This window comes from Leopardus geoffroyi, chromosome C1 (genome assembly GCF_018350155.1).
Source record: "Leopardus geoffroyi isolate Oge1 chromosome C1, O.geoffroyi_Oge1_pat1.0, whole genome shotgun sequence".
In the NCBI taxonomy this organism is placed as follows: domain Eukaryota; kingdom Metazoa; phylum Chordata; class Mammalia; order Carnivora; family Felidae; genus Leopardus; species Leopardus geoffroyi.
Window position 1 is genome coordinate 36,253,646 of NC_059328.1, and position 24,743 is coordinate 36,278,388.

At 41.6% G+C, this 24,743-nt stretch overlaps 2 protein-coding genes across 8 annotated transcripts in view; both read right to left on the reverse strand.

Annotated features, from left to right (window-relative positions):
- The window catches only part of LOC123597800 (intracisternal A particle-promoted polypeptide), a 44,800-nt gene extending 42,376 nt beyond the window's left edge, over window positions 1–2,424 (reverse strand). For 4 of the 7 annotated variants that reach the window (XM_045477165.1, XM_045477162.1, XM_045477163.1 and 1 more), the window contains exon 1: window positions 2,293–2,424. The gene's annotated coding sequence lies outside the window, so the exon portion shown is untranslated. Of the gene's footprint in view, window positions 1–1,781 lie in introns of all 7 variants that reach the window. The other 3 variants (XM_045477159.1, XM_045477161.1, XM_045477164.1) reach the window with 3 other exon arrangements.
- Window positions 2,425–20,355: 17,931 nt separating this feature from the next.
- LOC123599971 (ubiquitin-conjugating enzyme E2 variant 1-like) lies at window positions 20,356–20,992 on the reverse strand. The gene has a single exon (XM_045482409.1). The coding sequence runs from the start codon at window positions 20,921–20,923 to the stop codon at window positions 20,480–20,482; it is 444 nt and encodes a 147-aa protein (XP_045338365.1). The 5' UTR covers window positions 20,924–20,992; the 3' UTR covers window positions 20,356–20,479.
- Window positions 20,993–24,743: the final 3,751 nt, after the last annotated feature.

Here is a 24,743-nt window from a genome sequence, read left to right on the forward strand (position 1 = left end):
CTCCCTGAAAGACAGTCCCTTAAAGGAACAGACTATCTTTCATAGCAGTAGCGCCAGTAACTAACATATATGAGGTTTTCAACTGTTTATGAAATGAATGAATACAATGAGAAATAACAATAGCTTAGGTTGTTTTTATTTGTTTAACTATGATAATTATTCCACACATCCTGCCAATTGTAATTCTCACAATAATTAAGAGTCTAGAAGAAAAGATACTTTTATTTGAGGGGTGCCTGAGTGGCTGAGTCGGTTGGGCATCTGACTTCAGCTCAGGTCATGATCTCACCACTCATGAATTCAAGCCCTGCATCAGGCTCTGTGCTGGAGAGCCTGGAGCCTGCTTCAGATTCTGTGTCTCCCTCTCTCTCCGCTCCTCCCCTGCTCACGCTCTCTCTCTCTCTCTCTCTCAAAAATAAATAAACATTAAAAAAAAAAATAAGATACTGTTATTTGAAGTGAGAGATAAAGGGGCACCTGGGTGGCTTAGTTGGTTGGGCGTCTGACATTGGCTCAGGCCATGATCTCACAGCATGAGTTCAGGCCTGGCATTGGGCTCTGTGCTGACAGCTCGAAGCATGGAGCCTGCTTCAGATTCTGTGCCTCTTTCTCTCTCTGCCTCTCCCCACCTCACATTCTCTCTCTCTCTCTCTCTCTCTCAAAAATAAATAAACATCAAAAAAATTTTTTTTGAAGTGAGAGAGAAGGAAACTGAAAAAGTTTCCCAAGTATAACAATACTCTCAATATTTGAATCTAAGTCTTTTTACTCTAAATCCTGGCCTTTTCCCACCATATCACATGCACAGGAATTACTAGGGCAGGTTATAGAGAAAAAAGGCTTTGAAACTCAAGTGCAGAAATGTAGACATGAGCCTTTATAGGCTCAAGAATAAACATAACAACAATCATGTTTCAGAACTGTTACATGAACCTTCCAAGGGATGAACTGAGAGGCAGCAAAGTCCTTGAAAACAGCTTTACAGCTTCAATAATGAGAATCAAGGGATAAATCCAACTTACTTTTTGAATAAAGAAGCCTACTGAGATTCAGTAATATAAGACATCTGGAGATGAAGCACAGGGGAAATCTAAGATGACTAAGGTTTTGTAATTTAGGCACCAAAGGGAATTAGTAATAAGACTGACAGAAAGGTGTGGGCTGATGTTAGAAAAAAGTGGTTAAGTTTATAGCAATCAGTCAAATTTATCAAAGTAAAACTAACTAAGCTGATTATCATTATTATCTAGGAATTCAGAAATTTGATTAAGAGGTTCCAAGCCAGCTGTTAAAACTTCACATCAGCATTTACAGAATGTCAACATATTACATTTAGCTGGTATATAAAAGCAAACAGTGCATTTGTCTCTACATAGAAATTTGACCTGCAGATATTATTAAACATGACATGGCTGTTAGGCTTTTTTTTTTTTTTTTTTTTTTTGCTTTAGATTTCTTCCAGTCAGCAGATTTTGGACCCCAGTGGCTTAATTACAAGGTATCTTCCTCTGACCCCAACTTCAAGGCATCAAGCACTGCCACTGAGCTAAAATGCTGCCCCCTGCTACAAAAAAAAAAAAAAAAAAAAAAAAAGGGTTTACTGAATATCCATCCACTCTGGTAGCCGACAGCAGAAATTCTAATATTACCATGCTTCTTAGTAACTGCTGATACTACCCCACTGCCAGTGAAGAACTTCATTCCAAACGGCAGCACACGCGTACTTCCAAAAGGAAAGCACATTAACTCCGGGAAACTGCATATGGAGGTAAAGGACGTACCTCAAGAAACCAAACCATGAAAGGCAGATAATTAGATGGAGATGCTCGGAAGTAAAGAAGACCTGTCTGGTGGCCTTGACTTCATTGCTGAGAGCATCGGGAAGCTCCTTCAGCAAAGGGTGTCAGAAAAAGCAAGCGTCAAAAAAACGAAGCTCTTTGTGTGTTTGAATTGGGAACCTGGAGAGTCACAGCTACCGCGACACTACAAGCAGATAAACACTGGGCACTACCTAAATGGCGGGTAAGGCAACTGAGACTTGTCTGGGGCTAGCGGACAGGCTAGGGGCCTGAGGATTCCCCGGTGGGGGCGGGGAAAGGAGAGGCAGGAGCGGAGCGGACCAGACCTAACGAAAGGTGAGGGCGAAAACATTTCGACTATCAGAGGCACGCCTGAGCTGCATGAGGAACCGGTTCCAGAGACTCCCCTCCTTAGGGGTCCCAAGGGCTGTGAGAGCCGAAGAGGACATTCCCAACCCTGTCATGGTCGCACCCGGACGCAGGCCGTTCTTACCCGCCTCTTCCCCTTCCCGCCGGCGCCTGCTCAGGCTCTGCGCGCGCAGTCGCTACCGGCGCCAGCGCCGGCGCGGAGAGGGCGGGGGGAAACAGCAGGGCCGAAGAGGCAGAGGTGACTGGGAAGTGCGGTCAGCGCAGAGCTGGAGGCGAGGCCAGGCCCACTGGAGGGTGCCTCTCGCCGGGTCTGCGCGTGCGCAGTGTTTTTCCGCTCGCGAGTAGCGGCGGCTCCAGGGACAACAAGGCTCTGGCCTAGGGCGGGTGCTGGATTCCCCGCTGGCGAACTGCCCTGCTGCAAGCCCAAGCTCCTGCGTGTTGGCGCTGGCCCTTTCGACAGTGCCGTTTCACCTACTCAACATCCTTGTGGCGTCCCACACATACAGCAAACCTCAGTGTTAAGGAAGGACTGAGACAACCCTCCCTGCCCCCAAACCCCCACCCACTCGCTGTGCTTCTCTCTTTTTTTAATTGAGATGTAATTGATATATAACATCATATTAGTTTCATGTGTACAACATGATACGGTATTTCTATCTTCTCTTTATTCTTTACCATTCACTCAAATCATTTTCTTTCTAAGTTTGCCTCTTTGAGCCGGGCATTGTAGATGGATGCCTACTTTGAGGGGAGAACTCAAAACATCTAGTTCTTTTCACGGTTGAACCTCACAATATGTTACATTCGTGAAAGTCAATCTTCTCTTTTTTTTCTTTTTTAGGATTTATTTATTTTTGAGAGCGCGCAAGCAGGGAAAAGGCAGAGAGAGAGGTAGACAGAAGATCTGAAGCGGGCTCTGTGCTGACAGCAGCAAGTACAATGTGGGGTTTGAACTCACGAAATCATGTCCTGAGCGGAAACCAAGAGTCGTCGCTCAACCGACTCAGCCACCCAGGTGACTCTGAAAGTCATTCTTAAAAGCCCCAGAAAACTTGTTCAGATCATGCCAATGTACTCAAGGCCCCAGGTAAGTTTGTAGCTGAGGTCAACTGTTTGCTGAGAGTCCTCCTGCTAACTTTTTTTCTGTTTTTACTGAGAAAAACTGAGAAAGGGAAAGGAGACATGAGCGTGAGCTTCATTTATTCATTGATTCAACCAAAACTTTTTTTTTAATTCAATCAATACTTAATGAGTGCCAACAATTGGCCACTTTAGGTTGTGCTGATATAACAGTGAACAAAAAAATGACCTGTTCTTGTGGGATTACATTCTGATTGAGGAGGCAGAAAATCAACAAATAGGTGAATAAATATATGATATATCAGGAGATGATAAGTGTTACGAAGAGGATAAAGAAGGATAAGAGGATAGAGTGACATACTGGAGAAGGGGTACTATTCTAGACAATGTGGTCAGGGAAAACTTTCCTAAGAAGGTAACATTTGAGTAGGAGCCTGAATGGAGAGAGGGAACCATGTAAAAGAGAATTCTAGACAGAAAAATAGGGGCGCCTGGGTGGCTCAGTCAGTTAAGCGCCCAACTCTTGGTTTCTGCTCAGGTCATGATCTCACAGTTGTATGAGTTCGAGCCCCACATTGGGCTCTGTGCTGATAGCTTGGAAACTGGGATTCTCTCTCTCCCTTGCTCTCTGCCCCTCCCCCACTCTCACTGTCTCTGTCTCTCTCAAAATAAATACATAAACCTTAAAAAAAAAAAGGTAAGGGGCGCCTGGGTGGCGCAGTCGGTTAAGCGTCCGACTTCAGCCAGGTCACGATCTCGCGGTCCGTGAGTTCGAGCCCCGCGTCAGGCTCTGGGCTGATGGCTCAGAGCCTGGAGCCTGTTTCCGATTCTGTGTCTCCCTCTCTCTCTGCCCCTCCCCCGTTCATGCTCTGTCTCTCTCTGTCCCCCCAAAAATAAATAAACGTTAAAAAAAAAAAGGTAAATGCAGGGCACCTGGCTGGCTCGTCAGTAGAGCATATGACTCTTATTCTCAGGGTTATGTGTTTAAGCCCCACTTTGGGGGTAGAGTTTACCTAATAAGAATAAATAAGTAAAAAGAAAAGTACATGAAACCTTCCTATGGTGAGAGTATGCTTAGGATATTTAAGAAACAGCAAAGAATTGGGGCACCTGGGTAGTTCAGTCAGTTAAGTGACTGACTCTTGTTTCTGCTCAGGTCATGATCTCGAGGTTTGTGGGTTCGAGCCCCTCATTGGGCTCTGCACTGACAGTGCAGAGCCTGATTGAGATTTTCTCTCTCTTCCTCTCTCTCTGCCTCTCTCTCTCTCAAAATACATCTTAAAAACTTAAAAAAAAAAAAAAAAAAAAAAGAAAGAAACAGCAAGGAAGCCATTGTTACTGGAGAAATTTTAGCAAGGGAGAAGTCTTAGGGTATGAAGGCAGACAGGTAGCTAAGAGCAGTATCACTTAGTGTCTTGTATACAGGAAGAGCTTTGGCTTTTTTTCTGGGTGAAATAGCTATGCTGTTGAATGTGTTTTTGTTGTTGTTATTTGTTTTGTTTTCCAAATGACAAATGTCTCTCACACATTTATGCATATAAAAATCTAGTGAACTGAGTATTTACCCAAAGAATTCAAAACCACTAACTTATTCACTTTTTTTTTTCTTTCATTTTTTGAGGTAGGCTCCACACCCAGTGCAGAGCCCAATGCAGGGCTTGGACTCATGATCCTGAAATCAAGACCTGACCTAAGATCAAGAGTCAGACACTTACCCAACTGAGCCACCCAGGCATCCCTTGAAAACACTAATTTGAAAAGATATATGCACCCCTATGTTTACTGCAACATTATTTACAATAGCCAAATTATGGAAGCAACTGAAGTTGCTTATAATTAATAAATTATATAATATATTATATAATTCTGCTTATTAATTAAAATTGAAATATATAATGGAGTATTATTCAGCTGTAAAAAAGAATGAAGTCTTGCCATTTGCAACAGCATGAATGGATCTAGAGGGTATAATGCTAAGTGAAATAAGTCAGACAAAGATAAATGCCATATGAGTATACTCACATATGGAATTTAAGAAACAAAGCAAACAAAGAAAAAAAAAGATGAGCCAGAAAACAGACTCTTAACCATAGAGCACAGAGGGTTACCAGAGGGGAGGTAGGTGGGGGAAAGAATTAAATAGGTGATGATTAAGGAGTGCATATGTTGTGGTGAGCACAGAGTGTTATATGCAAGTGTTGAATCACTATATTGTATGCTTGAAACTAAGATAATACTGTATGTTAGCTAACTGGAATGTAAAAACACCCAGTCAAATTGAGTTCAGTCTTTTGAATCCTTAAAGAACTAGGTGTGTTCCCGAGATCAGATTGTTGAGCAAACAATTGTTGAGCAAACTTTAGGGCCAGTTTGTCTGTCTAGTTTAGGCACTCTTCTCTCATGCCCTGATCTCTCACCCTTTCCTCGTATGTTGGTTGTAAACATACATGATACAAGTAAAATATGTATGTAAGCTTACATAAACAAGTCCTTATGTCATTTGTGTCTCCAGCTAACCCTGAGACCAGGACATCTGGATTTGGAGAGCAACTGAGCAAGCAAATTGTAAGATTGGGTGGATGTGGTCATTGTGTGATGTGGAATTTCAGCAGTTCTAAATGGTTGAAGTAGAGTGGAGAAGAACAGTCATGATTCACCTGCTGTTGATAAATGTTTAAAACTAACATTTTTTAAAGTCGAGTTTATTGAGGTATAATTTACATAGAGTAAAATTTATCCTTTTTGTGTATACACTTCTGAGTTCTTTTTTTTAAGTTTATTTTAAGAGAGACAGAGTGAAGGGGGGGGGCAAAGAAAGAGGGGGACAGAGGATCTGAAGCTGGTTTTTCAAGGACAGCAGAGAGCCCAATGCGGGGCTCAAAACTGCAAACTGCAAGATCATGACCTGAGCTGAAGTCAGATGCTCAACCATCTGAGCCACCCAGGCACCCCAGCAGTTCTGAGTTTTGACAAATGCATTGTGTTAGTCCAGGTTATCCATAAAGCAGATGCCAATATAAGATTAAACATGCAAGGATTTGGGGGGAGGGGCAACACATAGTAGAAATGAGGAGAGAGCCAAGAAAGGCTAGGAGAACTATCTGATCATAATGCAAGCCTGATCCAGAGTGCGCAAAAGAAGGAGAAAGGTTCTATTCCTTGAATTCTAGGAAGTCTAAAGAAAGATCAACAGGCAAGGATTTTGGGAATCTTTGAGCTAAAACTGACCTTCAGAGAAACTTTCGCAATGGACCCGCGTTAATATTCCCAGTCATTGTCTGGGAATAGACCATTGAAATGTAGCATTGGTTCAAATAGGATGATGAATTTCTGGACCCAGCAGGTAATGCCCTTGATCAGTTATGGTTCCTGAAGTTGAAAGTCTGCCAGGCACATTCAGATGGCATTGGAAGTATGAAGTCATGCAGCCTATCACAATCAAGATATAAATTATTTCCATTACTCCATAAAGTAACGTCACTTTTGAGGACTTATTTTCTAACCACAATATTTTCATTATCTTCAAAGACCTTCTGCAATTTGCTTGGTAAACTTTTAGGATCAATTATCATAGTCAATCTTAACAGCTTAATATATGGCTTCCATTAATAACTGAATTCATGGGACACCTGGGTGGCTCAGTCAGTTAAGCATCTGACTTCAGCTCAGGTCATGATCTTGCAGTTCCTGAGTTGAAGCCTCGCATTGGGCTCTGTGCTGACAGCTCAGAGCCTGGAGCCTGCTTCAGATTCTGTGTCTCCCCCTTTCTCTGCCCCTCCCCCACTTGCGCGTGTGTGTGCTCTCTCTCTCTCTCAAAAAATAAAAACTAAAAGAAAAAAATTTTTAAATAAATAACTGAATTTATCATGCGAAAGAGAGAACTTTTCACTCCCAGTGGGCAGTTCAAGGATCAGAATCTTTGGGGCACCTGGCTGGCTCAGTTAGTAGAGCATGCCACTCTTGATCACAGGGTAGCAAGTTTTAAGCCCCATGTTGGGCCTAGAGCTTACTTAAAAATAAATAACAGACAAATAAATAACAAAATAAATAAAATTTAAAAATAAAAAGAGAAGTGCAGTTGTGAGCCATTATCAGCCAATACCCGTATCAGCCTAGTAAAGAAGATCTGGGCAGGACATCTACTATGCCCAATATTACATTCAACTGTCACAAAGAGTTACCAATTCTATTATCTTTTTTTTAATGTTTTATTTATTTTTGACACAGAGAGAGAGAGAGAGAGTGCAAGCCGGGGAGGAGCAAAGAAAGAGGGAGACACAGAATCTGAAGCAGGCTCCAGGCTCTGAGCCACAGAGCCAGCCCTACATGAATCTGGAACTCATGAACTGCAAGATCATGATCTGAGCCCAAGTCCAACACTTAACCAACTGAACCACCCAGGAGCCCCTCTAAAAAAAATTTTTTTTAAGTTTATTTATTTATTTTGAGAGAGAGAGTGAGCAGGGGAAGGGCAGAGAGAGAGGGAGAGGAACAGAATCCCAAGCAGGCTCCACACTGTCAGCATGGAGCTCGATGTGGAACTCTGACTTATAAACTGTGAGATCATGACCTGAGCCTAAGTCAAGAGTAGGACGCTTAACCCCTTAACTGACTGAGCCATCCAGGCGTCCCGTATCTATTCTATTGTCTTAACATCTCTTGTTATTCTGATTACCACTGGGTAGTTCCTACACTGCTAAATCACTTTTTGCCTGGAAAACTGCAAGCCATCATCATTTCTCACCTAGATTGTCACAATAGCATCCTAACCAGTCTTCCTGCTTTAGACCTTGCTCTACTCCAATCCATTTAAAATGTAAGGTGACCAGGGGCACCTGGGTGGCTCAGTCGGTTGAGCATCCAACTTCGGCTTGGGTCATGATCTTGAACTCTGTAAGTTCGAGCCCTGCATTGGGCTCTGTGCTGACAGCTCAGAGCCTGGAGCCTGCTTCAAATTCTGTGTCTCCCTCTCTCTCTGCCCCTCCCCCACTCATGCTCTGTCTCTCTCTGTCAAAAATAAATAAACATAAAAAAAAATTATTATAAAATGTAAGGTGACCTTTCATGATAAAAACACAGAACAAACTGGGAATAGAAGGGAGCTCCACCTATCTTATAAAGGGCATCTACAAACACCCCACAACTAACATTACACTTGATAGTGAAAGACTGAATAATTTTCCCCTAAGATCAGGAACAAGACGAGGTACATGCTCTCACCACTTTTATTCAATATTGTACTTGATGTTTAGCCAGGGCAATTAAAAAAAAAGAAATTAAAAAAGCATTCAGATTAGATGAAAAATTTAATTTTTTAAAAAAGTTTATTTATTTTTGAAAGAGAGAGAGAGCACACAATATCGACCAGGGGAAGGGCAGAGAGAGAGGGAGAGAGAATCCCAAGCAGGCTCTGAGCTGTCAGCACAGAGCCTGATGTGGGGCTTGAACTCATGAACCACGAGACATGATCTGAGCCGAAACCAAGAGTTGGACGCTTAACTGACTAAGCCACCCAGGCGCCCCAAGAAATAAAAGTTTTAATGTGCAGTGATTTGATCTTGTGTAGAAAATCCTACAGAATACAAACACACACAGAATTAATCATTGAATTTAGCAAGGTTACAGATATATCAATATACAAAAATCAATTGTATTTCCATACACTGCAAATGGGCAATCCTAAAATAAAACTAAGAAGACAATTCCAGGGGTGCCTGGATGGCTCAGTCGGTTGAGTGTCCAACTCTTGACTTTGGCTCAGGTCATGATCTCTCAGTTCATGGGTTTGGGTCCTGCATCAGGCTGTGCGCTGATAGTGCAGAGCCTGCTTGGGTTTCTGTTTCCCTCTCTCTCTGCTCCTCTCCCACTTGTTCTCTATCTCTCTCTCAAAAAATAAATAAAAATACAAAAAATAAAAATAAAAAAAGGAGACAATTCCATTTACAATAGCATCAAAAATAATAAAATACTTAGGAATAAGTTTAACAAAAGAAGTATAAGAATTGTAACTAAAAAACTATAAAACATGGTTGAAGGAAATTAAGAGAACTAAATAAATGAAAAGACATCCTGTGTTCGTGTATCAAAAACTTAATATTGTTAAGATGACAACACTTCCTAAACTTAGATTCAGTGCAACTCCTATCAAAAAATCAGCTGGTTTCTTTGCAGAAATTGAGAAGCTGAGCCTAAATTCAATTGGAATTCAAGGGGCCCAGAATAGCCAAACCATTTTTTTTTTTTTTAAGTTTATTTATTTTTGGGACAGAGAGAGACAGAGCATGAACAGGGGAGGGGCAGAGAGAGAGGGAGACACAGAATCGGAAACAGGCTCCAGGCTCTGAGCCATCAGCCCAGAGCCCGACTCGGGGCTTGAACTCACGGACCGCGAGATCGTGACCTGGCTGAAGTCGGACGCTTAACCCACTGCGCCACCCAGGCGCCCTGCCAAACCATTTTTTAAAAAAGAAGTACAAAGTTGGAAGACTCTCACTTTCCAATTTCAGAACTTAATACAAAGCTACTATAATCAAGACAGCATGATTCTAGCATAAGTTTAGACATATAGATAAGTGAATAGAATTGAGAATCCAAAAATAAACCTTCATATCTATTGTCAATCGATTTTCAACAGAGATGCTAAGATGATTCAGAGGGGAAAGAAGAGTCTTTTCAACAACTGGTGCTGGAGCAACTGAATATCTACATGCAAAAGAATGGTGGACCTCTCCCTCATATCATATGTAAAAATTATCTCAAAATAGATCAAAGATGTAAATATAAGTGCCAAACCATGACATCATAGAAGAAAATGTAGGCATAAAGTTTTGTGACTTCGGGTTAGGTAAAGACTTCTTAGATACATACCAAAGCACAAGTGACAAAAAGAAAAAAATATATAAAGTGGACTTCATCAAAAATAAAAACTTTTTAAAAAAGAGAGGTTAGAGTGGGAGAGAGCCAAAGCATAAGAGACTGTTAAAAACTGAGAACAAACTGAGGGCTGATGGGGGGTGGGAGGGAGGGGAGGGTAGGTGATGGGTATTGAAGAGGGCATCTTTTGGGATGAGCACTGGGTGTTGTATGGAAACCAATTTGACAATAAATTTCATATATTAAAAAAATAAAAATAAAATAAAATAAATAAAAACTTTTGTGCTTCAAAGGACACCATTAAGAAAGTAAAAAGACCGGGCGCCTGGGTGGCTCAGTTGGTTAAGCGTCTGATTTTGGCTCGGGTCATGATCTCACAGCTCATGAGTCTGAGCCCCACGTCAGGCTCTGTGCTGACAGCTCAGAGCCTGGAGCCTGCTTAGGATTCTGTGTCTCCCTCTCTCTCTGCCCCTACCCTGTTTGCACTCTGTCTCTCATAAATAAACATTTAAAAAATCTAAAAAGAAAAAAAAAGAAAGTGAAAAGACAACCAAAGAATGCAAGAAAATTTGTGCAAATCCTACATCTGATATGAGACTCATATCCAGGATACATAAAGAATTCTTACAACTCAAAAATAAAAAGACAACCCAATTCAAAAATAGGCAACAGTCCAGTCATAAATCATGTCAATGATATCTGTCTTTAATATTAGGTGACAAAAATGACATTTTACACCTGTGATATTCCTTCTCAAAACCTACAACCCCTGTCTAATAATGAAAAACACATCAGAGAAATTCCAGTGAGGAAGATCCTACAAAAACCTGACCAGTACTACTCAAAACTGTTAAGGTCATCAAACACATTGAAAGTCTGAGCAGCTGTCACAGCCTAAGAACACATGACAACAAAATGTAATATGGTATTCTGGGTGATACTCTAGAACAGAAAGGTAAAAACTTTGGTAAAAAACAAGAAAATCTGAAAAAACTATGGAGTAAATATATAATAGTAATATATCAATATTGAATCATTACATACACATATATCATACTAATGTAAGATGTTAATAATAGGGGTAATTAAGTGCTGGGTAGATGGAAACTCTGTGCTCTCTTCTCAATTTTTGTATAGCTCTAAATCAGTTCTAAAACTAAAAAATAAAATCTATTTTCTTTAATGAGCAAAGGATTTGATTTTACATTCCCCAAAGACTATATAGAAATGGTCAATAAGCATGTGAAAAGATGCTCAACATCATTAGTCATTAGGGAAATGCATATCAAAACTACAATAAAATTGGGTGCCTGGGTGGCTCAGTTGGTTAAGCGTCCGACTTCGGCTCAGGTCATGATTTCGCGGTCTGTGAGTTCGAGCCCCGCGTCGGGCTCTGTGCTGACAGCTCACAGCCTGGAGCCTGTTTCAGATTCTGTGTCTCCCTCTCTCTGACCCTCCCCCATTCATGCTCTGTCTCTCTCTGTCTCAAAAATAAATAAACGTTAAAAAATTAAAAAAAAAAAACTACAGTAAAATCAATACACCCACTACGACGGCTAAAATAAAAAAGACAGACAATAGCAACTGTTGATAAGTTTAGAAATTGAAACCCTCAATTATTGCCGGTGGGATTGTAAAATAGTGCAACTACTGTGAGAAACGGTTTTGCCATTCCTCTAAAGGTTAAACACAGAGTTACCATGTGACCTTACAATTTCTCTCCTAAGTATATACCCAAGAGAAATGAAAACATATATCCGTACAAAAACTTGTACAAGAATGGTCACAGCAGTATTATTCAAGTAGCCACCAAGTGGAAACAACCCAAATGGCCATCAACTGATGAATGCATAAACAAAACATAGTGTATCTATACAATGGAATATGACTTGGCAATAAAAGAGAATGAAGTACTGAGATATGCTACAACACAGATGAACCTTGAAAACACTATGTTAAGTGACAGAAGCCAGTCACAAAAGACCACATATTCTCTCATCCTGTGTATATGAAATGTTTGGTATAGGCATATCCATGAAGATAAAAATTAGATTTGTGATTACCAGGAGCTGAGGCGAGGGCATAAGAAAGGGATGACTGGTCATTTCAGGATACATTTCAGGACAATGAAAATGTTTTAAAATTAAGTAATGGTGATTGTTGTACAACTGTGTAAATATACTAAAAACCACTGAGTTGTATACTATCCAAGGACAAATTTTATGACATGTAAATTATATCTTCATAAAGCTCTTTTAAAAAGATTGTATCATTCCTGTGCTCAGAACTCCTCAGTGGCTTTTCATATTAGTTAGAGCAAAAGTCAAAGTCTTTAATTGGCCAAAAGATCCTGTAAGATCTGCCTCTCCATTTGACCTCATTTATAGTTCTCCCCTGCATTTACTGTTTTAGTTTCTCTGGCTTCCTTACTGTTCTTCCACACTGTAGGCACAGTCCTGTTTGGGGGGTTGTATTTGGCTGGATCATTCTTCCCCAGTATATCCTCATGGCTTATCCCTTCAGGTCTTTTTCAGATTCACATTCTCAGTGAAGCCATCCTGATTTCCCTATTTAAAATTACAGTATAACACCTCTCCCAGAACTCTCTTTCCCAGTCTTCACCTATATTTTTCTCCATAGCATTTATTTCCATTTGACATACTACAAATATTATGTATTTATGTGCCTATTGACTGTCTTTCCTCATCCAAGCATAAACTCTAAAAGCAGGTATTTTTCTGTATTTTGTCATTCCTATATCTTCAGTACACAGAACAGTGGTTGGTACATGGGAGATGTTCAATGTTTATTGAATGAATGAGTGAATGAATGAATAACATTTGACTCTTTCTGCCTCGAGTTTATCCCTGCTGCAATTCATCTCCACCTGCAAATCAGAGTGATCTTCCTACACGTGGGAATATCACCCTTGCTCAAATTCCTTCATTAGTTTCCTATTATTTTCAAGAAGAAGTATAATGAAATATTGAAGAATACAAGCCAGAGTCAGAGTGCCTTGGTTCAAAGCAATTTGCCTTTGGGCAAGGTTATTTAACCTTGTTGGTAAAATAGGAATAATTAGAGTGCCTTTCTTTTAGAGTTGTGGTAGTGATTAGATAATCTTATACATGCAAGTTTGCCTGCATAGTTGCCAAACCCATTGTTTCATTAGAAGTTGCAAAATGTTGACTTTTAAAATTCTGTCACTTCCTTACCATTCATTAGCAATGATTCTTCTAAAATTTTTTAATGTTTATTTATTTTTGAGAGAAAGACACAGACAGAGCTCAAATAGGGGAGGAGCAGAGAGAGAAGGAGACCCAGATTCCGAAGCAGGCTCCAGGCTCTGAGCTGTCAGCACAGAGCCCAGCACAGGGCTTGAACTCACGAATGAAATTGTGACCTGAGCTGAAGTTGGCCATGTAACCGACTGCACCACCCAGGCGCCCCCACAACTTACATATTTTAAATGGACAAAAAATTAGTATCATTCACAGTATCTTAAGATAAATTGCCTTTATTTAAAAAAAATTTTTTTCAACGTTTATTTATTTTTGGGACAGAGAGAGACAGAGCATGAACGGGGGAGGGGCAGAGAGAGAGGGAGACACAGAATCGGAAACAGGCTCCAGGCTCTGAGCCATCAGCCCAGAGCCTGACGCGGGGCTCGAACTCACGGGCCGCGAGATCGTGACCTGGCTGAAGTCGGACGCTTAACCGACTGCGCCACCCAGGCGCCCCAAGATAAATTGCATTTATTATTTATTTATTTTTTTTAATATATGAAATTTATTGTCAAATTGGTTTCCATACAACACCCAGTGCTCATCCCAAAAGGTGCCCTCCTCAATACCCATCACCCACCCTCTCCTCCCTCCCACCCCCCATCAACCCTCAGTTTGTTCTCAGTTTTTAACAGTCTCTTATGCTTTGGCTCTCTCCCACTCTAACCTTTTTTTTTTTTTTTTTTTCCCTTCCTCTCCCCCATGAGTTTCTGTTAGGTTTCTCAGGATCCACATAAGAGTGAACACATATGGTATCTGTCTTTCTCTGTATGGCTTATTTCACTTAGCATCACACTCTCCAGTTCCGTCCACGTTGCTACAAAAGGCCATATTTCATTTTTTCTCATTGCCACGTGTAATTCCATTGTGTATATAAACCACAATTTCTTTATCCATTCATCAGTTGATGGACATTTAGGCTCTTTCCATAATTTGGCTTTTGTTGAGAGTGCTGCTATAAACATTGGGGTACAAGTGCCCCTATGCATCAGTACCCCTGTATCCCTTGGATAAATTCCTAGCAGTGCTATTGCTGGGTCATAGGGTAGGTCTATTTTTAATTTTCTGAGGAACCTCCACACTGCTTTCCAGAGTGGCTGCACCAATTTGCATTCCCACCAACAGTGCAAGAGGGTTCCCGTTTCTCCACATCCTCGCCAGCGTCTATAGTCTCCTGATTTGTTCATTTTGGCCACTCTGACTGGCGTGAGGTGATACCTGAGTGTGGTTTTGATTTGTATTTCCCTGATGAGGAGCGACGTTGAGCATCTTTTCATGTGCCTGTTGGCCATCCGGATGTCTTCTTTAGAGAAGTGTCTATTCATGTTTTCTGCCCATTTCTTCACTGGGTTATTTGTTTTTTGGGTGTGGAGTTTGGTGAGCTCTTTATAGATTTTGGATACTAGCCCTTTGTCCGATATGTCATTTGCAAATATCTTTTCCCATTCCGTTGGTTGCCTTTTAGTTTTGTTGGTTGTTTCCTTTGCTGTGCAGAAGCTTTTTATCTTCATAAGGTCCCAGTAATTCACTTTTGCTTTTAATTCCCTTGCCTTTGGGGATGTGTCGAGTAAGAGATTGCTACGGCTGAGGTCAGAGAGGTCTTTTCCTGCTTTCTCCTCTAGGGTTTTGATGGTTTCCTGTCTCACATTCAGGTCCTTTATCCATTTTGAGTTTATTTTTGTGAATGGTGTGAGAAAGTGGTCTAGTTTCAACCTTCTGCATGTTGCTGTCCAGTTCTCCCAGCACCATTTGTTAAAGAGACTGTCTTTTTTCCATTGGATGTTCTTTCCTGCTTTGTCAAAGATGAGTTGGCCATACGTTTGTGGGTCTAGTTCTGGGGTTTCTATTCTATTCCATTGGTCTATGTGTCTGTTTTTGTGCCAATACCATGCTGTCTTGATGATGACAGCTTTGTAGTAGAGGCTAAAGTCTGGGATTGTGATGCCTCCTGCTTTGGTCTTCTTCTTCAAAAGTACTTTGGCTATTCGGGGCCTTTTGTGGTTCCATATGAATTTTAGGATTGCTTGTTCTAGTTTCGAGAAGAATGCTGGTGCAATTTTGATTGGGATTGCATTGAATGTGTAGATAGCTTTGGGTAGTATTGACATTTTGACAATATTTATTTTTCCAATCCATGAGCAGGGAATGTCTTTCCATTTCTTTAAATCTTCTTCAACTACCTTCATAAGCTTTCTATAGTTTTCAGCATACAGATCTTGTACATCTTTGGCTAGATTTATTCCTAGGTATTTTATGCTTCTTGGTGCAATTGTGAATGGGATCTGTTTCTTTATTTGTCTTTCTGTTGCTTCATTGTTAGTGTATAAGAATGCAACTGATTTCTGTACATTAATTTTGTATCCTGCGACTTTGCTGAATTCATGTATCAGTTCTAGCAGACTTTTGGTGGAGTCTATTGGATTTTCCATGTATAATATCATGTCATCTGCAAAAAGCGAAAGCTTGACTTCATCTTTGCCAATTTTGATGCCTTTGATTTCCTTTTGTTGTTTGATTGCTGATGCTAGAACTTCCAGCACTATGTTAAACAACAGCAGTGAGAGTGGGCATCCCTGTCGTGTTCCTGATCTCAGGGAAGAAGCTCTCAGTTTTTCCCCGTTGAGGATGATGTTAGCTGTGGGCTTTTCATAAATGGCTTTTATGATCTTTAAGTATGTTCCTTCTATCCCGACTTTCTCAAGGGTTTTTATTAAGAAAGGGTGCTGGATTTTGTCAAAGGCCTTTTCTGCATCGATTGACAGGATCATATGGTTCTTCTCTTTTTTTTTGTTAATGTGATGTATCACGTTGATTGATTTGCGAATGTTGAACCAGCCCTGCGTCCCAAGAATGAATCCCACTTGATCATGGTGAATAATTCTTTTTATATGCTGTTGAATTCGATTTGCTAGTATCTTATTGAGAATTTTTGCATCCATATTCATCAGGGATATTGGCCTGTAGTTGTCTTTTTTTACTGGGTCTCTGTCTGGTTTAGGAATCAAAGTATTACTGGCTTCATAGAATGAGTCTGGAAGTTTTCCTTCCCTTTCTATTTCTTGGAATAGCTTGAGAAGGATAGGTATTATCTCTGCTTTAAGCGTCTGGTAGAACTCCCCTGGGAAGCCATCTGGTCCTGGACTCTTATTTGTTGGGAGATTTTTGATAACCGATTCAATTTCTTCGCTGGTTATGGGTCTGTTCAAGCTTTCTATTTCCTCTTGATTGAGTTTTGGAAGAGTGTGGGTGTTTAAGAATTTGTCCATTTCTTCCAGGTTGTCCAATTTGTTGGCATATAATTTTTCATAGTATTCCCTGATAATTGTTTGTATCTCTGAGAGATTGGTTGTAATAATTCCATTTTCATTCATGATTTTATCTATTTGGGTCATCTCCCTTTTCTTTTTGAGAAGCATGGCTAGAGGTTTGTCAATTTTGTTTATTTTTTCAAAAAACCAACTCTTGGTTTCATTGATCTGCTCTACAGTTTTTTTAGATTCTATATTGTTTATTTCTGCTCTGATCTTTATTATTTCTCTTCTTCTGCTGGGTTTAGGCTGCCTTTGCTGTTCTGCTTCTATTTCCTTTAGGTGTGCTGTTAGATTTTGTATTTGGGATTTTTCTTGTTTCTTGAGATAGGCCTGGATTGCAATGTATTTTCCTCTCAGGACTGCCTTCGCTGCGTCCCAAAGCATTTGGATTGTTGTATTTCCATTTTCGTTTGTTTCCATATAGTTTTTAATCTCTTCTCTAATTGCCTGGTTGACCCACTCATTCGTTAGTAGGGTGTTCTTTAACCGCCACGCTTTTGGAGGTTTTCCAGACTTTTTTCTGTGGTTGATTTCAAGCTTCATAGCATTGTGGTCTGAAAGTATGCATGGTATAATTTCAATTCTGGTAAACTTATGAAGGGCTGTTTTGTGACCCAGTATATGATCTATCTTGGAGAATGTTCCATGTGCACTCGAGAAGAAAGTATATTCTGTTGCTTTGGGATGCAGAGTTCTAAATATATCTGTCAAGTCCATCTGATCCAATGTCTCATTCAGGGCCCTTGTTTCTTTATTGACCGTGTGTCTAGATGACCTTGTTTCTTTATTGACCGTGTGTCATTTCTGTAAGTGGGGTGTTAAAATCCCCTGCAATTACCACATTCTTCTCAATAAGGTTGCTTATGTTTATGAGTAATTGTTTTATATATTTGGGGGCTCCGGTATTCGGCGCATAGACATTTATAATTGTTAGCTCTTCCTGATGGATAGACCCTGTAACTATCATATAATGTCCTTCTTCATCTCTTGTTACAGCCTTTAATTTAAAGTCTAGTTTGTCTGATATAAGAATGGCTACTCCAGCTTTCTTTTGGCTTCCAGTAGCATGATAAATAGTTCTCCATCCCCTCACTCTCAATCTAAAGGTGTCCTCAGGTCTAAAATGAGTCTCTTGTAGACAGCAAATAGATGGGTCTTGTTTTTTTATCCATTCTGATACCCTATGTCTTTTGGTTGGCGCATTTAATCCATTTACATTCAGTGTTATTATAGAAAGATACGGGTTTAGAGTCATTGTGATGTCTGTATGTTTTATGCTTGTAGTGATGTCTCTGGTACTTTGTCTCACAGGGTCCCCCTTAGGATCTCTTGTAGGGCTGGTTTAGTGGTGACAAATTCCTTCAGTTTTTGTTTGTTTGGGAAGACCTTTATCTCTCCTTCTATTCTAAATGACAGACTTGCTGGATAAAGGATTCTCGGCTGCATATTTTTTCTGTCTAGCACACTGAAAATCTCGTGCCAATCCTTTCTGGCCTGCCAAGTTTCAAAAGAGAGATCAGTCACGAGTCTTATAGGTCTCCCTTTATTTATTTATTTTTTTTTTTAAATTTTTTTTTCAATGTTTATTTATTTTTGGGACAGAGAGAGACAGAGCATGAACGGCGGAGGGGCAGAGAGAGAGGGAGACACAGAATCGGAAACAGGCTCCAGGCTCTGAGCCATCAGCCCAGAGCCTAACGCGGGGCTCGAACTCCCGGACCGCGAGATCGTGACCTGGCTGAAGTCGGACGCTTAACCGACTGCGCCACCCAGGCGCCCCATAGGTCTCCCTTTATATCTGAGGGCACGTTTACCCCTTGCTGCTTTCAGAATTTTCTCTTTATCCCTGTGTTTTGCCAGTTTCACTATGGTATGTCGTGCAGAAGATCGATTCAAGTTACGTCTGAAGGGAGTTCTCTGTGCCTCTTGGATTTCAATGCCTTTTTCCTTCCCCAGTTCAGGGAAGTTCTCAGCTATTATTTCTTCAAGTACCCCTTCAGCACCTTTCCCTCTCTCTTCCTCCTCTGGGATACCAATTATGCGCATATTATTTCTTTTTAGTGTATCACTTAGTTCTCTAATTTTCCCCTCATACTCCTGGATTTTTTTATCTCTCTTTTTCTCAGCTTCCTCTTTTTCCATAACTTTATCTTCTAGTTCACCTATTCTCTCCTCTGCCTCTTCAATCCGAGCCGTGGTGGTTTCCATTTTGTTTTGCATTTCGTTTAAAGCGTTTTTCAGCTCCTCGTGACTGTTCCTTAGTCCCTTGATCTCTGTAGCAAGAGATTCTCTGCTGTCCTCTATACTGTTTTCAAGCCCAGCGATTAATTTTATGACTATCATTCTAAATTCACTTTCTGTTATATTATTTAAATCCTTTTTTTAATTTTTTTTTTCAACGTTTATTTATTTTTGGGACAGAGAGAGACAGAGCATGAACGGGGGAGGGGCAGAGAGAGAGGGAGACACAGAATCGGAAACAGGCTCCAGGCTCCGAGCCATCAGCCCAGAGCCTGACACGGGGCTCGAACTCACGGACCGCGAGATCGTGACCTGGCTGAAGTCGGACGCTTAACCGACTGCGCCACCCAGGCGCCCCTTTAAATCCTTTTTGATCAGCTCATTAGCTGTTGTTATTTCCTGGAGATTCTTCTGAGGGGAATTCTTCCGCTTGGTCATTTTGGATAGTCCCTGGCGTGGTGAGGACCTGCAGGGCACTTCCCCTGTGCTGTGGTGTATAACTGGAGTTGGTGGGCGGGGCTGCAGTCCGACCTGATGTCTGCCCCCGGCCCACCGCTGGGGCCACAGTCAGACTGGTGTGTGCCTTCTCTTCCCCTCTCCTAGGGGCGGGATTCACTGTGGGGTGGCGTGGCCCATCTGGGCTGCTTGCACACTGCCAGGCTTGTGGTGCTGGGGATCTGGTGTATTAGCTGGGGTGGGTAGGCAAGGTGCACGGGGGCAGGAGGGGCAGGCTTAGCTCGCTTTTCCTTAGGTGATCCACTTCAGGAGGGGCCCTGTGGCAGCGGGAGGGAGTCAGATCCGCTGCTGGAGGTTTGGCTCTGCTGAAGTACAGAGTTGGGTGTTTGCGCGGAGCGAGCAAGTTCCCTGGCAGGAACTGGTTCCCTTTGGGATTTTGGCTGGGGGATGGGCGGGGGAGATGGAGATGGCGCTGGCAAGCGCCTTTGTTCCCCACCAAACTGAGCTCTGTCGTCCTGGGGCTCAGCAGCTCTCCCTCCCTTTGTCCTCCAGCCTTCCCACTTTCCGAGCAGAGCTGTTAACTTATGACCTCCCAGACGCTAAGTCGCGCTTGCTGTCAGAACACAGTCCGTCAGGCCCCTCCGCTTTTGCCAGCCAGACTCGCGGGCTCTGCTTGGCCGGCGAGCTGCCCCTCCGCTCCGGCTCCCTCCCGCCAGTCCGTGGAGCGCGCACTGCCTCGCCACCCTTCCTACCCTCTTCCGTGGGCCTCTCGTCTGCGCTTGGCTCCGGCGACTCCGTTCTGCTAATCCTCTGGCGGTTTTCTGGGTTATTTAGGCAGGTGTAGGTGGATTCTAAGTGATCAGCAGGACGCGCGGTGAGCCCAGCGTCCTCCTACGCCGCCATCTTCCTCCCTCTCCCGATAAATTGCCTTTAAATGGGAGCTTCCTTTCCAGTACTTTGAGGTCTACAAGACGTATCTAGAAAATTTACTACTGTGAAAAAAAATGAAGACTGCTTAAATCAAATGGGAGGGGGTAGGGTGAGGACCTGTGGTTTTTCTTTTTGATTAATTGTTGTAACACTGTCCTTCGGGCGGCTGAGGGAGTTTCATGTTTTCTTTAGACATCATTAGGCTCCTGAGCTCTTGCAGGACAACTTTGATGCTGTATGAATTCTGCCATTTTGCTAGCACTGATATGGCTCTTAGGTCCACCACTCCATTAGAACTATTAACTCCATTCATATTAATTTTTGTTACAAATCTTACAAAGTGGGGTGCTTCTGGGTATTTAAGTCCACATTCTATTTTAAGGCTGTATATTCGGTTTTTGTAAATTGTTCTTGGAAGCCCAATTATCATTCCTGCCCATCTTGTAAGTGTCATGTCTTCGTCACCTTCTAGACCCCAGCTAACTGTGCCATCTCCTACTCCTTTCTGGCTTTCTTCCAGTTCTTCCAACAGTCGAAAATTGCAAGGGACTTTTACTCCCAAGCCTGTGGTGGCTGCCATCTTGCATTGCTGTTGCTCCTGTATGATTTTAACACACCACCAGTAGTCTTTGATAACTTCCTTGCTTTCAGGCACAAGATACTTCAGACTCATCTTAACATTTATTTCTTTTTTAAATGTTTATTTTTAAGAAAGAGAGCGTGAACATGGGCAGGGTGGGGAGAGAGGGAGACACAGAATCGTAAGCAGGCTCCAGGCTCTGAGCTGTCAGCACAGAGTGCGATGTAGGGCTTTAATTCATGAACCACGAGATCATGACCTGAGCTGAAGTCAGACGCTTAATCAACTGAGCTACCCAGGCACCCCTCACCGTAACATTTGTTGTCCCAGGCCTGGAATCAGCTATTCCTCCAAGGAGTTTTAGATCCTTTATAATAGGAAATGTATTTAGAGACTATAATTTGGACACTAGAGGGAGCTAATTGTTACTGGGTTGGAGTGTACATCATTTTAAAAAAGATTCTTAATTGTTAATACACAGTTTGGATAATACCACTGTTTTCCTTGGAAGGTCGTGTTAAAGACTAGAGAATGGAGACTTTCCAATTTAGCAAAGTATTTCACAATGAAGTAGACTAAACTTATTAATCAGAAGTTCAGTATTATTTGCGTTTTTCTTTTCCTTCTCTCTCTCTCTTTTCCATTTCTCCTGAGAAATAATAGTCTGGGTTGGAAATGAGTAGGGAAGAAAAATGGTTGATAAGAGAGACCACTTTAAGGTTTGAGCAGAACATTTGCTGTAGAATTACCAGAGGCAGAGACAAAATAATTTCTCATATTAACCAAAGAAATACATAACGCTGGAATGCAAAGAAGATAGAAAATTCAGTGGTTCCTTCAGCAGGAGGTAATGGAAGAAAAGTATAGAAGGTACTTACTGCTTCTTTTTGGTGCACAACCCAGAAGGGGTCAATAATTCCACAGTCGTTATAAATACTAATCTGGTAAGCAAATCAACAGAGAATCAAAGGACAAGTAGAGTAGTTTTTTTATACACCACAAGAGAACTGAATTCAAAGTTCACAGTCCACCATTGTCCTTACTTCCCTCAAAACTTAATCTTTATTTTTAATTTTTTTTAACGTTTATTATTGAGAGACAGACAGAGACAGAGCATGAGCATGGGAGGGACAGAGAGAGGGGGAGACACAGAATCTGAAGCAGGCTCCAGGCTCTGAGCTTTCAGCACAGAGGCCGACACGCGGCTCAAACTCATAAACTGTGAGATCATTACCTGAGCTGAAGTCAGACGCTTAACTGACTGAGCTACCCAGGCGCCCCAAAACTTAATCCTTTTGAAGATGACAGAGCAGCATAGAAGTTCTCTGCTCATCCCTGAAACGCAACTAGACAAGCAACAAACCATTTTGCACATCTAGAAAATTGACCTGAGGATTAACACAACAATCTGCATAGGTTGAGCCACAGAACTTGGCAGGTATGTGGCAGTGGATTAGTGAACTGGGGGAGAGAGAAGCCATGGAAGGTAGGGAGCTGTTTTTGTTTGTGGAGAGAGGATAGACAGAGGGGGGCGAGTACAAGAAAAGCACTCCCCCCAAAAGCAGCTAGAGGGAAAGAGAAAGAGTGGAAGCACCCACAAGGATCTGAACAAGAAAGGGAGAAAGGAAAAAGGAGAGAGTTTCAATGCCATTAGAACTCTATAAACAGGGGAGTGCAGAGTCTGAAATTCCACAGCTCAATACCTGGCCATGCTCTGGTGGGAAGGGCGAATCCCCAGGAGCAGACAGTGAGGTCCTCGGGGTCCTCGGGCCACATGGGGAGAGAGGTTCTCCTGCTGAGAGGACATCTGGTAGAGGCTATGCAGCTTTCCCATAGGAAAAGGTCCCAGCAGACCCTGGAGAACAGAAACATTTGCCAGTGTTGGAACAAGGACACTAGGGTGCATTGAAGCCTGGGTGCCAGTTGTGTGTTCTGATTTGCCATAGTTCTCTGAACTGCTGCTACATGATTGCATGAACTTTTTCTGGGGCAGACTGACATCTGGACACAGTCCCTGGGCCTCTGCAGTGCAGTTGCATGAGCGTTCCTTGGGGGTCAAGCTGGTACCAGGCCACTGCTTGGTGAGACCCTCCCCCAGAGGGTTGGAGGGGTCCAAGCCACAGGGCCCTCAGAAGTGACGGGTTTGGAAACCCATCCCCATCTGAGATAAAATTCAGGAGAGAGGTGCCACCTGGCCGGCTGATGACGTGGTGACCGACATTGTAGAAGTGGGGAGGGGATGGAAGCTGGAGACAAAGAAGGGTGCCTGATGGCTGGTTGGTGAGAGCACAGAGTTCTGATGCTACAGACTGCGAAGTTGTGTGATGCCATGTTTACCTGTCCCTCGCCTGCACATACACAGACACCAGAGCCACACCAATCCACCCCAATAAGCTAAGCAACACCACCTAGTGGAGAACAGAGCCATTACACCAAACCCCATCTAACTGTGCCAACCAAGCCCTAGAGAATGACCACAAGTCTCTGCCCCTGCTGAGTGTATGTACTATAAAGTGCTTCCTAGTTTGGCTTCTAGGGCAAACTGGATGTAATTTCATTCAGATTTCATTCTGTTTGATGGTCCATCTATTCATTTTTTTTTCTCTTTTTATTTTCTTATTCTTGGATACAGAAAGAGAAAAAAATTATTTTCATTTTCTGTTTTTATAAAAGATTTAAAAAACATTTTAACTGTATTATTCTGTTTTACTTTCTCATTTCATTTTATTCCATTTTATTGTATACATTAAAATTTTTTTAATCATTTTCTTTTTTCTTTTTTTTTCTCTCTTTCTTTTTATGTTTTCCCCCTCTTTTCTTTTCTTTCCCTTTCTTCTTTATTCTGTTAAGCTTTTTTCAACAACCAGACCAAAACACATCTAGGATCAAGTTTCCTTTATTTGATTTTTTTGTTGTTTTAATTTTCTAATTTTAATTTTAATTTTTAATTTTATTAATTCTTTCTCTTCCTCCAAAATGACAAAAAGAAGGAATTCACCCCAAAAGAAAGAACAGGAAGAAAAGACAGCCAGGGACTTAATCAGCACAGATATAAGGAAGATGTCTGAACTAGAATTGAGAATTACGATAACAAGAATACTAACTGGGGTTGAAAAAAAGCATGGAATCCCTTTCTGCAGAGATTTAAAAAAGTAAAATCTAGTCAGGACAAAATTAAAAAATGCTATAGCTGAGATACAATCTCTATTAGATGCCATGGCAGCAAGGATGGATGAAACAGAGCAGTGAATCACCGATATAGAAGAAAAAATTATGGAAAATAATGGAGCAGAAAAAAAGAGGGAAATCTAGGCAAAAGAGCATGATATAAGAATTAGAGAACTCAGTGACTTATTAAAAAGGAATAACATCTGAATCATAGGAGTCCCAGAAGATGAAGAGAGAGAAAAAGGGGTAGAAGGTTTAAGTGAGCAAATCATAGATAAAAACTTTCCTAACCTGGGGAAAGACACAAACATCAAAATCTAGGAAGCACAGAGAACTCCCATTAGATTCAACAAAAACCGACCATCAACAAAGCATATCATAGTCAAATTCACAAAATACACAGACAAGGAAAGAATTATGAAAGCAGCAAGGGAAAAAAAGTCCTTAACCTATAAAGGAAGACAGATCCGGTTTGCAGCAGACCTATCCTCAGAAACTTGGCAGGACAGAAAGGAGTGGCAGGATATATTCAATGTGCTGAATTGGAAAGATACGCAGCCAAGAATTCTTTATCCAGCAACGCTGTCATTCAAAATAGAAGGAGAGATAAAGAGTTTCCCAGAAAAACGAAAACTAAAGGAGTTAGTGACCA